The 15,897-nt window shown below is 34.0% G+C and overlaps 1 protein-coding gene across 1 annotated transcript; it reads left to right on the forward strand.

The window, feature by feature from the left end:
* The first annotated feature begins 3,089 nt into the window (after positions 1-3,089).
* EMB2756 (transmembrane protein (DUF616)) lies at positions 3,090-14,248 on the forward strand. Its single transcript, XM_079045681.1, has 7 exons — positions 3,090-3,526; positions 4,077-4,754; positions 4,833-5,188; positions 8,050-8,261; positions 12,394-12,650; positions 13,142-13,320; positions 13,808-14,248. The coding sequence occupies exons 1-7, from the start codon at positions 3,295-3,297 to the stop codon at positions 13,895-13,897; spliced, it is 2,004 nt and encodes a 667-aa protein (XP_078901807.1). The 5' UTR covers positions 3,090-3,294; the 3' UTR covers positions 13,898-14,248.
* Positions 14,249-15,897: the final 1,649 nt, after the last annotated feature.

Consider the following 15,897-nt stretch of genomic DNA (forward strand, 5'->3'; position numbering starts at 1 on the left):
ACCATACGTACGCCCTGCGTACCATACGTACTCCCAACGTACTAGTAGGGTTTCGCGATCCAGGTCTCGCACAAGTACGCTGCATGTAGCTCTCGTACGCCCAACTTACAGGCTGATTTTCGTTTCTTTAAACAGTGAGGGACCAAAAGAGCAAACCTTAAATAGTAGACTAAGGACTAGAATGAAAATATATACCTGAAAATAGGATGTTACAAGACAGATCGACGATGTTCGATAGGCCAACTCAAAAGAAGGGGATTATGTTGCCGGTGGTGTTGGCCTTTGGTTAGTTTTCGTTGATTAATACATATAGATGGATATATATATGGTCATATGGTATACAAATATGGTGTTCTATGATTAGAGAAAGAGAGGGATGAGTTGCGGTAGGGTCCACACACACACACACACATATATATATATATATATATATATATATATATATATATATATATATATATATACCAATTATAAATAGGTTAAGAAGAAAATAAAAAAATAAAAAAGGTGTAAAAATTAATTTATAGGAAATAAATACCAAGCATGCAAAATATTCAAACCATAAGTACCGTATCAACCATTTACTTAATTTTGTCTAATATTTATATTTTGACAAAACTGCAAAAAATGGTCCATATGGTATGCATTTCTTTCGGGATTTAGTCCAAACCCTAACTTTTTTGGATTGGTGGTCCTTTTGACCATATTTGCTTGTGATTTTGGTCCCTCGGAAAACTGAAACGACTAAATTGCCCTCTTGACATTTATTTTACGTTTTTTCTATTTAATTTAAAGTTTTATAAAATTTACATCTCTCTCTCTCTCTCTCTCTCTCTCTCTCTCCTCTCTCTTTATCTATCTATCTATCTATCTATCTATCTATCTATCTATCTATCTATCTATCTATCTCCCTCCCAAACCTAAAGCATCCGCCATAGGAGCAAGATTAAAGAGTTCTTGGATTTGGAACACCAAGATCATCATTTAAATTTTCGCCATCTTCACTCCCTACCTAACACCACCCCTCTCTGCTGCAATAATTATCGATCCGTACTTAACCCTTCTTCCGTCGTCGACTTTTCCACCAAAATCTGGATTTGTTCCTTCTGCCTCCATAGCAATCACTTTCCTCACCATTACCAATCCATCTCCGATGATAACCTCCCTACAAAGCTCTTCCCTCACTACACCACCATCGAATACGAACCCAAAAATGAGAGACTCCCTTCCCAAACTATCCCTCAAATATTTTTCTTCACGATAAATACTTATGTGATTGAAGAGGAAATCAGGTTTTTAACTTTCAAGGGTTATTAGGGAGATTCTAGATAATTCTCTTGTCGGTTTGATTACTTTGGGAGGTATGTTTTGCATTCATGATTTGGGTTTTTTTTACAGAGTTCCCAAGGTTTATGTGTTTAATAGGGCCAAAGAGATTACTAAAGATCAAGTTTTAGACTAGACGTGTTTCTTTCTAAAGAAACCCATACCAAGCTCCAAAGGGTTATTGCCGGAGAAGGTGGTGGAGGAAGTGGTAATGATAATGACTTGGCGGGCAATGGCTGGAGGAAACAATTTCAATCACCATTGATAGAGCTCTAACGATCACATGAGTATTGGTCTGTATATTGTAGAATTTTTTTGGAGTTTGTTCGTGAAGAAAAGATTTTAGAATGATTTTCTGGATGAATATATCTTGCCACTAATGGTGTTCCAAACTTTGATTGATTCTTTCTCACCGAAGATGGTGCTGAGGAGATCGGGACCGAGTTGCAGGTAAAGGAATTTTTTGGGTTTTTATTTTCTATGTGTATTCATTCCTTCGACTTCTAATTTGAGGTTTGTCATGTTTGATTTTAAGGATTAATATTCTAGTTTCTTATTCCTTTTGGATTGAATCTGATTTACAGATATGGTTTAAATATGAGTTTATTTTATAGATAATAGTATTTTTTTTTTTGCAGATAATTATGTCCATCTTCATCTCCATGACTTTGTATGGAATTTTTGCGGGCGAAGTTGGTGGGGATGGGATGGATATTTGAATGGTTGATATATATATATATATATATATATATATATATATATATATATAGGGAAGGGTTATTTGGAAAACAAAAAAACCCTAAAAAAACCATAAAAAAATACCTAGAGATCACAAAACTTTTTTTTTGACATTTTTTATGAAAAAATCGCAGGTTTTTAAAGAAATTCGCTGAAAAAAATTTTGAAATTTTTTTTTTATAAAAAAGAATTGATTTTTTATTTTTTTTTCAGCGAATTTTAATAAAAAGCTGCTATTTTTTATAAAAAAATTGAAAAAAAAGTTTTGTGATCTCTAAGTATTTTTTTTATGCATTTTTATGATTTTTTTAGGGTTTTTTGTTTTCCATAGAACCTAAACCTATATATATATATATATATATATATATATATATATATATATATATATATATATATATACCCTCTTTAATTTTTTTAATTATTACCGAGGTTTGGACAAAAAAATACATTATACATCACCATTTTTACAGCTTTGTGTTATATTTATATTTATTTGAGTAAATTATATGAATGGTTCCTATGATCTGGGGTAATTTGCACGCTTAAACCCTAACTTATTTTTTTTAACTTACGCAATTGGTCTCTGTCTTACCTAAAATGACTATTATTTAAATATGAAAAAATGATGGGGTAGGTAAGATAAGATGAAGAGGTGGGGTTGGGGGTGTGTTTATTTAAATAAATTAAAATATCAAGGACAAAATAGTCTTTTTAGGTAAGACAGAGACCAAACGCGTAACAAAAACAAACAATAGAACCTTCCAAGTTAAAAAAATAAGTTAGGAACCAAACACGCAAATTACCCTAAATCATAGTGACGATTCTTTTCAGGTAAGACTGAGACCAAACGTATAACAAAAACAAACAATAGAACCTTCCAAGTTAAAAAAATAAGTTAGAAACCAAACACACAAATTATCATAATATGAGAGAGGATAGGGAGGATTCATGTAATTTACTCAAATAAGGGTAATACTAATTTATTTGAGTAAATTACACGAATGGTCCCTATAAAACTCAAGGTCTGCCTTCCCCCGAGCAACAATAATCAAATCATGCCAAACGGATTCAAACATCACTATGTTTAATCCCTACAACTACTAAACAACCCCCAAATCTCTCTTGATCTACGATTTCTCCACCCAAAATCACACAACTTTCAACCTGGGTGTTCGGTTGTTGTCACGTATACGGGTGTGGTGAGAGAGGGAACCAACGAACAATGCAGGAATGGCTCAGCACAGGCAATCAGGAGGCATCTTCTTCGACAAACTCCGAAACGATCAGGTTTCAGTCGGGATTCGTGCCGCCGCCGCTCCCAACTACAAACAATCGCGAACTAGTCATCATCGGCGCTTCAGGAGCCGAAGGATTTCTGTCAGCGCTTTCGTGCTTGTTACTCTAACTCTCATTTTTCTCATATCTGCTTCTGCTTTCTTCTTTCTTTCTAAAGATGATAAAGGTATCTCTCTCGACTTTGCTTGGAGGTTTATATTCGATTTAAATCTTAATCATCAAAATTTATTACCTAATTGGACTTAGACTTGTGGCATTAGTTGGGAATGTTGATGGAAAAGTTGAAATACTAGAAAGTCAAAAATATTGTATCTACTCCTTGTCTGAAGAAGATGTTATGTTAACTTCACTGGGTTTTAGTTGTTTTTTTTTTTTTTTTTTTTTTTTTTCTATCTGACCAAATCCAACTTAGATTTTTACAATTACTGGGAAAATGCTGAAAAAAGGTTAAAATAGTAGAAAGCTTAAACTTAAAACAGATAGAAGATGTATTGTTCTTTATGAGAAGACAAGGGGAATGATGAGTTGAACAAGGTACCACCAAGCTAGATGCTTGATGGCAGATTATAGAAGATGTTAACTTATAGGGCTTTAGATGCTTTCTCCTTGTAACACAGTGTATATTATATGCATGTTTGTTAAGTGAGGTCTCATCTGAAGATCAAGCTTGGGAAGGGTGGTGTAAAATGGCTAATTTTTTTTTTTCCTGGATGCAGATAAGGATGAGTACATAGTAGAAGGTGATGAGTTTGGGAGTGATTTGGACTTCCTTGCAAACGTGACACGTACAGAAAGATCAAAAATGGTGAAGTTTGGGCATGGCAATGGTTTTGTTGGTCATGGTGGGGACTCTCGGTATTGGGACAGGGATGATAGGAGAAGAGATGATGATTATGGTGAGGATTTAGTGGGTAATGGTAGTACTAGTACTAGTATGGCATCAAAAAGATATGTCTCTGAAGATAACAACAAAAGGAGGTCATCGGATCACAGGGTAGCTGGTTTGTATAATGAAGCTGGGCGAAACGAGCTGAAGATGTATGAAGCAGAGTATGAGGCTTCTTTAAAAGGTGTTTCAGTGTCTAAAAAGGAAGCTAAGACCATGAATCAGCTGGCAAATTCTGATAAGCATGATGAGGAAGATGATGTGATTGTGGATGATGAGTATATTGATGAGATTGATATGCATGACATTCGACTTGAAGACTATAATGACCACCACTCTGTTGGAGGATCTTCAGGCAAGGATGTACATGTACCAATTCATGGTTTGCCTGTGGATGCTTTAGATCCAGACAAACTGAGAGATACTACTACCATGCAATCCTCAAGAAGGGCTATTTCTGAGAGGAGGATTGCTTCCAAGAAGAGGTCAAAGAGGCGGAAGTATTCAGGTAATATCTGATCTTGCATATAATCTTTGTTTTGTGATGGATGATGATATGTTGCAGATACATGACTTTTTCTTGCAGGTGCTTGTGAAATGAAAATTCTTAACTCTACCATGAAGGCTGTGGAGCCTCCACAAAGTCTCAAGTTTGCAAGATTTTCCTTGCAGTACACGGAAATAGAAAGTAAGATTAATAATAGGTTGGAATCATGGGAGCCCAAATTTGGTGGGCATCAGAGTTTGGAAGAAAGGGAACAATCTTTCGTTGCAAATGATCAGAAACTTAATTGTGGGTTTGTGAAGGGTCCTAAAGGGTATCCTAGCACAGGATTTGACTTGGCTGAAGATGATGCAACATATATTGCTACTTGCCATATTGCTGTCATTTCATGCATATTTGGAAACTCCGATCGTTTGAGATCACCCATGGGGAAAACGGTATCCTCTTAGTCTTTACATGAATCATAACTATATAGCTTTTTTCTTTTGTTCCCCATCAACCATTGTCTGTTTGGATAAATGATAACCAAAATTCAATAACAGATAATGAAACTAAAATATCAGATATATATATATATATATATATATATATATATATATATATAGATATTACAATTAAGACCCTGCACTTTAGCCATATGTTGATATATATCAGATAATGACGGCATACGTGGGGGAGATAAAAGGAAAAGATAAATGATTGTGATAACTTAGGACATCATGATGGAAAAGCCCTGACTTTGTTTATTAGTTATTTCTTTTTGCATCAAGTCAAAAACAAACACTGATATATTGCTCACCTTATTTAGTTGTGTCCCTTTTAAGTTCATCAAGTAAAAATAAAAAAACACCACCTTACTCATGTAACATTGACACAAACGGTGGTTAGATTAGATTAGGGCATCTTTATAAACTACATGATCATAAACCTTACGTGACAAATGCAGACCAGTCACTTCTAACATGAAGTTTTCTTACCCCTAGAAATTTGAAATTTATCTCTAGTGGTTAATGTGTTTTATTCTAATACTTGCTCCATTGTCAAAAGTGAGATAACACTTGATTACAAAAGTTTCATGCATACATTTATGGGCTTTATACATGTCGATTAATATTAGATAACTTAGGAAGCATGGACACATCATCTCATATGATAATGACTACCATACAGTTAGCTAGGAAATTTATGAAATACTCACTTTTGAAAAATTTATGCTTCTTCCTTATAAGCCATAAGTACTTTGGGATCCAAGAAGTGTATATTAAAGATAACAAAAGGTACATGCTTTGATGTATTCTCTTTTAATCTTTAATATTAATCAGTTGCCATAATTTTATCACATTCTTATATATATATATATATATATATATATATATATATATATATATATATGCACACACACAAATATATATAGTCCTTTATACCCTCTGTCATCATTTACTTGACTAAAGTCCATGGTGGATACTTTTTGAACAATAAAGAAGTCGTTATCTTTACAACTAGGGTTGTTGACATAAGTACATTGGGGAGTAACATATCTGCTCCAACTGTTGTATTTTAAAAATAATTTTATTTTTGTCCATATTTTATGTGCTAGAACTTCTTCTTGGGGAGTGAGTTGGCTCTTGTCGTCACTCTTTGATTACTCTATTCAATCAATGTAAATGGTGCCCCTTTATTTGGGGTTTCTACTTTGTTAGCCTTATAGCCTTCTGATTCTGTCGGAAACAAATATGATGCACAAAATGAGGCAGAGAGAATTTTTACATTTAGTTTTCTTTTGTTTGCAACAGTTTGCCTTTTCAAAAAAGTTGTATATAAGTTGTTTATTGCACCATATGGATATTGTTGCTATTAACTATTATATGCAAGTAGTGTTGTATTGAGTGAAATATTATATAGATAGGTACCTAGTATAAACTATGTGTTTTCGTAAACACTAAAGTGGGGAAGTTTGTGAACTAAAAAGTAATGCCATCAATAATATTTTACAGCGATGCCAGTGGAGTGGACCAATAGTTGAATCTGTTTTGAAAAATGGAATGCTTATGGGACATCCCAAATTGCACGACAAAGTTTCATATGAATAAGTAACTACACGTATGGTATCCGTGTTATTTGGTTTGAGGAAAATACCACAAAACATAACATTATCCTCTTTCTGTAACAAACACCCAAATTTTTATATAAAAGCATACCTATTTTTTTGATTTTTAAAACAACATAATATGTAATTTCTTTTTTTTTTATCCCCATGAGGATATACAAGTTCTATGATTACATGCCAAAGTAACAGGCAACACTATACATGGCATAGTCGGGTGTTACTACATCCCAATCCCACACTAATAATAAAAGCCTACAAAATGTTGCCATCTACTAAGCATGTCTTCTAAGAGCTAAACTTTCTCCTTTCCCTTACCCGTTTGTACGGACGAACAATAGAAACGTGAATCATATACAATCTTAGTGAGTAACTTTTTCAAGTTCCCTACAACATAATATATACCCATGCCAACATTGCAACACAATAAGCATAGTTCCACATTTAAGTAAGATGCACCATATGAAACAGAATAAGAAACATGTACAATTGCCACATCATCATCATCATAGAATCCTACACTTCATTCCCAAGTAAACTGAACCCATCAGATACTAGGCACGTATCAAGCCATAAACCTAAATGTAGAACTTATTACCGAAAGCCAACTTGTAGTTGTAGGAGGAGGGGACACTTAGACTTATAAGTTACAAAAACATTACCCTTATTGAATCAAAAACATTACCCTTATCTCGGGATAGTTATGTAATGTTTAAACACTATCCCACCTTTATGTCTTGAAGAGGCTGTTGTAAAGCCCTTTCAGAGTTGGTCCTTCCCTCCCTCCTTAAACAAACAATTATCCATATCAAATGTCACAACAACCTATTGAATCAAATTCCCCACACTCAGCAACAAATCAACCTACCCTCGTGGTCTAACAAAATATGTTTATATAAACTCATGAATATAATGATATTTGTTTCCCTTTTAGCTAATATTTATTTACCAATTATCAGGTTAGAATCCAATTTCAAACACTTTCACCAAAACAGTTACAGACCACATGAGCCTTTTACAATAATATGGCATCTTATAGTTTTATTCATGTAATTCTTTCTTTAATCAGTAATAACATACACACACACACACACTTACACTTACACTTGAGAGTAGCATGTTTGAATTAAATAAACAGCATATGAAGTTGGTTATTGCAGGCAGGGATTGAGTTTTGTTGTTTCCTGATTCCAGGTTTCTCGGATTTCAAGGAAAAATGTATGTTTCGTGATGTTTGTAGATGATATTACTTTACAAACTCTTTCCTCAGAAGGACATATGCCGGACAGAATGAGTTACATTGGTATATGGAGAATTGTGGTTGTTAAGAATCTTCCATACACCGACATGCGCAGAGTAGGAAAAATACCTAAACTTTTGGCACACCGTCTTTTCCATAATGCAAGGTCCGTAAAATTATTTCTCTTCTTTCTATTACAACAACAACATTCTACTTTCACTTTAATTCTACTTTGAAAAATATATATATTTGGGTTTTATGCAGAAAAGTCCCATTATTTCGGGATAAAGTCCTAAAAGTTTTTTTTTTTTTTTTTTGAACAGAAAAGTCCCGATTATTTAACATTTTGCTAACGAAAAAGTTCTTTTTTATATTTTAACAGGAAATGACAGATTATGTGATTTTCCCTAAATAATGAGACTTTTCTGTTCAAAAAAAAACTTTTAGGACTTTATCAAAAATTTCCCGAAATATTGAGACTTTTCTGCAAAAAACCCTTATGGTTTTAACTTTTTTTCTTAGGACATAAAATTTACCCGTGAAAATTGCTTTGTATTCGGATGATATTGCTAAAAATAAGTGCATGGATTTCTCAAAGTAGAATGCTGATCGATGATACAAGTATGAATGTATGATGTTATATTAAAGAAATCAATGAAAGTATGTTGCTATTTCTGGCATTTAGCCAAATGATAAAAAACATAGATTTACTATTTTACCTGGATAGGATAAAATGACCCATTCCAATCTGATTTTCTTTTATGTGTGGCATCAAGAGATGGAATCAGATTAAGAACATAGATTAGTGTCATGAGGACTATAGAAATGGTGTAAGGATATGACAAGTCTAATAATGTAACCAACTGATTTGATATGGCATTAGCTGCAAAGCTTGAACCCATTGCTTTCATTGTAATCACTCAATTATTTTGTTGGATAATTGGCAGCTTAAAGTTGAGCAGTATCAAATTATAAAATTAGTCGACTAGTTTTCTTCTTTCTAAACTTGTCAGCTTTAGTTGTCTGACTATCTAAATGTTTATCTTGCCTGCCATTATTCATCACGCTTATGCTCATGCGTTTAGAGGTTCTATCGCAAGGAACCATGTTATGTTATGTTATGTTATGTATAAATTCTTCTTATTTTGATGAGTGTCTAATCATCATATCTCAAGCAAGCACTTGTTGTAAAGCATGCCATAAGGGTGTTGTAGCACAGTTAAGTTAGTAATTCGAGAAAGAAACAGGTAGGTCTCCAAAGCCGAGTTCAAGACTCGATACTTTTATTCATAATCAAAAAAACAATATATATATATATATATATATATATATATATATATATATATATTAAAATTAAAAAAAGACAAAACTGTACAAATGGTCCCTGTGGTTTGCTCAAAATTGCCACTTTGGTCCAAAAAAGTTTGGACTAGCACCAGAGGTCCAAACTTTTCATTTTGTTGCTTGTTTAGTCCATTCTATTCTGATTTTTTTCAAAAGGACGGATTTGCCCCTGTTAATATGATTTTCTTTTTTGTTTTCTTAATTGTTTTTTGTGATTCTGATTTTCAGATTTAAAAAAATAAAAAATAAAAATAAATCACTCACTCTCTCTCTCTCTCTCCAATTACCCATCTTCTTCCTGAAAATTGTCCAGATGAACAAAAAAAAAGAACAAAAAAAAAACACCTAGAACAAATTGTTGAACACGTCAATTCTCAATGGAGATGGAGAAAAGAGAATGAGAAATCATATCTAAGGTTAGTCTTCTCCATCTGTTTTCAGATATGTTCGTCTTCTCCATCTGTTTTCATATCTATTTGTGTTCTTCATCACTGTCAGGATCAACACCACACCCTTCTCAGTTCATCTTCACCATCTGTGGCTCGATTTTCAGTGTCACCGAAAAACCCACCCCAACCACACCCTCCACTCCTCCAGTATCAAAGACGAAATAGAGGGCAGATCGAATAAGGGAGAAAGAAGAAAACGAAATCATGAAGACGAGTTCGTGGGTTCTTGGGCTCTTCATCTGAACACACAGACGATGATCTGAAGACGAAACGACAGAGGAAAAAACCCTGAATCGAAATCTGCTTCTCTACCTCATCTCTCTGACGATAGTCTTCAGTCGTGAGCTCATGTCTCCGATCTCCTCCTCAGACAAGAACAGATCTGAGCCAGTGAAGTCTGAAATCCTTCTTCAGATCTGAAACCCCTCCTCCTCTTCATATCTAGTCATCTAACTTTCTTTCATCTTTTTTATTCCTGTAAACAACCATCGAAGCATAAATCCAATTACACAGAATCGATTTCCATATGAAGATGAGGGATGAACACCCAATAATCGATTTCCAGAAATTTAGAACACGCACACACACTCTTAAATTGATTTCCAGAAACACGAACATACACGATTTTAGTTTTTGATTCGAATTTAGGAATCTGATTGTTAAGTTACCCTTGAAAAAAAAACTTACAAATGATTTCCATTGAGTTATGATTTAGAAAAACCCAAATGAAAGCGAGATTGGAAAGATACCCAGATGAGATATTTTCTTCAAAAGGAGAGAGAGAGAGAGAGAGAGAGAGAGAGAGAGAGAGAGAGATTTGGTTTTTTTAATTTTTCTTTTAATCAGAAAAATATTTAAAATAAATAAAAAAGCAAAAAGCAAGGGCAAAATCGTCTTTATAAAAAAGGTTAAAGCAAATCGGACCAAACTCGCAACAAAATGAAAAGTTTGGACCTCTGGTGCTAGTCCAAACTTTTTTGGACCAAAGTGGCAATTTTGAGCAAACCACAGGGACCATTTGTGCAATTTTGTCTTAAAAAAAATACTAATAGATATATCCTGATTTTAAATACAACAGTAGCTAAAATAAATTGAATATAATTACTACATGGTCGATAACCTTGATGAGTTGGGGAGCCGTGTCATTACTCCCCTCCCAAACAAACAAGCACCTTGTCTTCAAGGTGGAAATCTGGGCTCTGCAGCTGAATATTGGTGTAATTGTGGAGGGTCTCTAATTCCCCATAATTTTCTTTCTCATCCTCATTGCTGTGGGCCTTGCATGATGAAGGTTGCTTCCAAGACCTGTTCTAGAAATGAATAAGATGAGGGACAACATTTCCTTAATAAATGCCATGGTAAGGGTAGATTAGTCATTGATTGTTCAATCAGCTAAACATAGAAACAAAAATATGATAGACCCTTGTTGAATCTATCGTATACTCCAGACATACTAACAAAAATACTTGATAATATTAAGATAATTCCCAATCATTCGAGAGGAAAGGGGCTCTCCAAAAGAACAAAGTTCTAGTTCATACAAATTCTTAGCTAGGACTCTATAACAAAAGGACTATATATACTACCACTAGAGACAAGACAAAAGGAAATAACAACCAACATAATCAGGTGCTGTCCCCACTAACATTGTTTCCACTCAAAAATTGGCTGCAGACCCACATATAGGAAAATAAATAAATAAAAGACTGAAATACCCCTTGGATCATTTCATTCCAGCACAACCAGGCAAAAGTTCACCCAATTGCCCTTTCTACCCTCTTGCTATGAATCAGTAAAGTCAGGGGCTTATCAAAATATCAAACACCTTTTAATACCTAAATTTCATTTACATACACAAATATTACATCATGTTGTCATTGATGCTCTTTTGTAATTTGGTGATAGAAGCTTCTTGTAAGGTTTACATTCATTGACTGATTGACTGTGGTGTGGTATTATTGTAAGCAATTTCAGTAGAGGTCCCAAATCCATACATAGACCATACATAGGTTTTGTTGTTTGGTTTGGGAAATTCGCCACCAAAAGCTTAGGGTGCGTTTGGTTGTAGAAAACTGTTTTCATTTTCCAAGAAAATGTTTTCAGAAAATAAAGTTGAGTTTTCAATGAAAATTTTAGAAAACGCGTTTGGTTGGAACCGGTGGAGTTTTCATTTTCCATCTTGGAAATTTAGAAGACAGAAAATTTTCATTTTCTTGGAAAAATTTTGAAAACTGAATCAACCAAACACGTTTTCAAAATATTCATGGAAAACTAGAAAATTTTCCGCAACCAAAGACACTCTTAGCAACTGCTTCAGTGCTACCGAACCAAAAGCTTTAATTTAAATAAATAAAAGTGAGGCGATTGGTTATATATATATATATATATATATATATATATATATATATATATATATATATATATATATAACATTGTTAGTACACTAGTATGGTGTAATATAGAGAAATGATTATGAAAGGAGGTTGTTGTGTTGTGAAATTTCAGGTACTCAATTTGGTTGGATAGCAAGCTGCGGCTCCAACTGGACCCTTTACTGGTATTGGAATATTTCTTGTGGCGAAAAGGGCATGAGTATGCTATTTCAAATCATTATGATCGCCATTGTGTCTGGGAGGAAGTTGCTCAAAATAAGAAGCTCAACAAGTACAATCACACCATCATCGATCAACAATTTGCCTTCTACCAAGCAGATGGCTTAACAAGATTCAATCCATTCGATTCTCAAAAGCTTCTCCCAAGCAGTACGTCTTCTCTTCTCTTCTCTTTCTAAATATTTTCCTCATTTACCCATCACAATCACAATCTACTTTTACTATTTTATTCATTTAGCCTGTTGTTTTTGTATATCAAGTTTCTTTGATAACAAAAATAGTGATAAAATGTTTATTTTGTCCCAGATAACCAGAAAATTTGTTGTCTGAAGCAATCAAAACAGGCATAATGGTTTTCTGAATCTCGCTCACTTTCCTATTTTATTGATTTAGCCGCTCGACTATTACTTTTACTACAAAATTATTATGATAACTGTTTTAAATCGATAAAAAGTAATAGTTGAGTTGCTAAACCGATAAAAAGGGTGAAAGTGTGGTGCTTTTCTACATTTTCTCTCAAACAGTCAAAAAGTGTAATAGTTAAATAGACAGAGAGTAGTTGAAGTGGGTAAATGACGAAAGTAGGTTGTGGTTTTGGCATTAGACTAGTCAAATAAAATAATATATATACTTTTTTTCAGATGTACCAGAAGGTTCTTTTATTGTAAGGGAACACACGCCAATGTCAAACTTGTTCTCGTGCCTCTGGTTTAACGAGGTTGAAAGGTTCACACCTCGTGATCAGTTGAGCTTTGCATATACATACCACAAGCTAAGACGGATCAACCCCACCACCCCCTTTTACTTTACCATGTTCAAGGTTAGATCTTAGCCTTAGTGCTTAATGCTTATCATTACTACCTTTTAAATGCACCAACCTAATTTCATTCCTTTCTTTCTTTCTATCAAATCTACCCATTCAAATCCACAGCATTTTTCTTTGCTATAATTGGATAGACTACATAGTATAATAATCGGAAAAAAAAAATCAAAGTACAATGCTATATAATTGCTTAAAATTTTTCCTTGATAAAAAATAAATAGATAGTTGGAAGTGCAATGTTGAAATAGAATGAAATGACAGTAGGGAAGGGTGCTATAACACACAAATAAAGGAAAGGAAAGTATTGACATTTTGGTTGTTTTCCATGTGTTGTTGGGTGGTGTTTCTTTTTGACTTTAACAACGGACTTTATATATGTTTATTTTTCAACAAAGAGAAACAGATAAAAATGTTGGTTGCTGCTATTTTAGGAAATTTAAGCTGATGAATATTAATATTAGTTAACCTTACAACAAACAAACAGGACTGTGAAAGGCGAAAGATAGCAAAGTTGTTTCGCCACAGGTCAGAAGAGAGTAGAAGATATATGATGATTGGACAAGAGGCAGAGTGAGTGATGTGGATGATAATCATATCAGAGCCTTTGTTTGTGTCTACTTATTATATTATGGAGTGGAGGGAGTTGTAGATATACATACAAGAGGCGTACACTGTTTTTGGGTGGTGAACTGAAGATGGCCATACATACATAAATCATTTGTGTATTTTATTTTCCATCTCAACACCCAGACACCACCTCACACACACCTACCTACCTACCTACCTACCTGGCTGGCATGCTGTATTAAGCGTGGTGTACATTTTTTCTTTCTTTGTGGTTTTATGGATCGTAGATAGTTGGATGCTATTTTATGCAAGGATTTTGGACTGTTATTTTTCTTCATTCAAATTGGTGGAGTTTGTATTTGCTTGGCTTGGCTTCGCTTGGCTTCTCTTTGTTTTTCCTTGTTCAATGCTTTATAGTAAGTAAAGGTTTCAAAAACAGGTGCTAAGAAAAAACCTCATTTGGTGAACATAAATAATAACATAATCAAATCTATAAAAATAATAGACTTACAAACACTACATATCAAGTATTACTGAAAAATCGATAAAAACAAAAAATTATAGTATTAATCTATAAAAGTTTATAATATACAAAAAATGTCAAAAAAGAAAAATGCATTTCATAATTTAACAAACTAAATAAAAAGAAAAGAATCATGAAAATTTAAAAATACGTATACAATATGTACTGTTTCAGTTATTGGTCTTAGCTCATATAGAAGACCTCGTGCATCGTCTTCGTCAATGCATCTTCTTTCCCTATGCATCTTCATCCTTTCTTAGTAATGGCAGATCTACCATTTTAATTCTAATTTTATATGAAATTGCAACTAAAAATGCCAATATCGATAAGTAATGAAGCCGATACACAATACATATTATTTACCTGTACATCCCAATCCCCTTTAATTATTTTGGAGAGATATTGCTGCTACTCCACTCAAAGCCTCGAAGCCAAGGTAATTTTTTTTTTACACATTCTAAATTTTTAACTATTCTGTATTAGGGATAATGACTTAAAAGGATAATGCATTTTTTGATTTGTACACATTTGGTCAATGAATTTTTTTTCCGTCCACATTTACCCCTTCAACTTGTTAAACTATACACATTCAGTCCTTGTGACCAGTTACTCCAGGTTAACCGGGAAAAATGACTTAATAGGGTAATATATTTTTCATTTTGTACACATTTAGTCCTTAATATTTTTGTACATATTTAGTCCTTAATATTTTTTTGTTTCAAAATAAGTCCTTTTTTGTACTCATTCAATACTTATGAATGATTTTCTTAGGTTTTTTTCACGACATCTTACGCGGAACAATCATTGATGAAGTGTTTTAGGTTGTTGATGCTTATGTCCAACACGATCTCGACTGCTTGTGTAACATCCTCGTTTCGAGGTATAACATTTCTTTATGTGATAATGAGGTTGTCTGGGTGACTCGACGAGTTGGTGCCTCAACTCGTCGAGTAGAGTCGCGATTCGGTGACGTGGATTAGTGAGCCGACTCGACGAGTCAGCGCTGTCGATGGAAACCCTAAATTCATGGGCCTTTGGCCTATTTAAAGGCACTTATAGCCTCATTACGACTACCCTTTGCCTGAGAGAAAACCCTAAGCGTCCCCTTGAGCAATGAGAGTGTGTGATTAACTTATTGTGAGCGTTAGTGCATTTGGTGAAGAGGAATGAAGGATCTCAAGCTAAGGATCAAGAAGGTGTGGTTAGATCTGAGGCTATAGCACTCCAGAACATCTAAAGGAGGTATCCAACTTCACCATTCTCAATTCTTTAAGTAGATCTTTTGTTTGTTGAATCCTAGGGTTTCTTCTTCCCTAAAACATGAGAACCTTGATTGATTCATGATCATAGAGAGAGAGAGAGAGGGACTTCAGATCTGGACCATATGAGGACCTTAGAGTCCAGATGTCCCTGCTTTATTCAGCCATAATGAGTGATTTGAGTGAGAAACCATTGTTGAGGTGAGATTTGACATTTTGAGCTCT

This window comes from Lactuca virosa, chromosome 4 (assembly GCF_052849685.1).
Source record: "Lactuca virosa cultivar CGN04683 chromosome 4, Lactuca_virosa_CGN04683_v6, whole genome shotgun sequence".
NCBI classification, from domain to species: domain Eukaryota; kingdom Viridiplantae; phylum Streptophyta; class Magnoliopsida; order Asterales; family Asteraceae; genus Lactuca; species Lactuca virosa.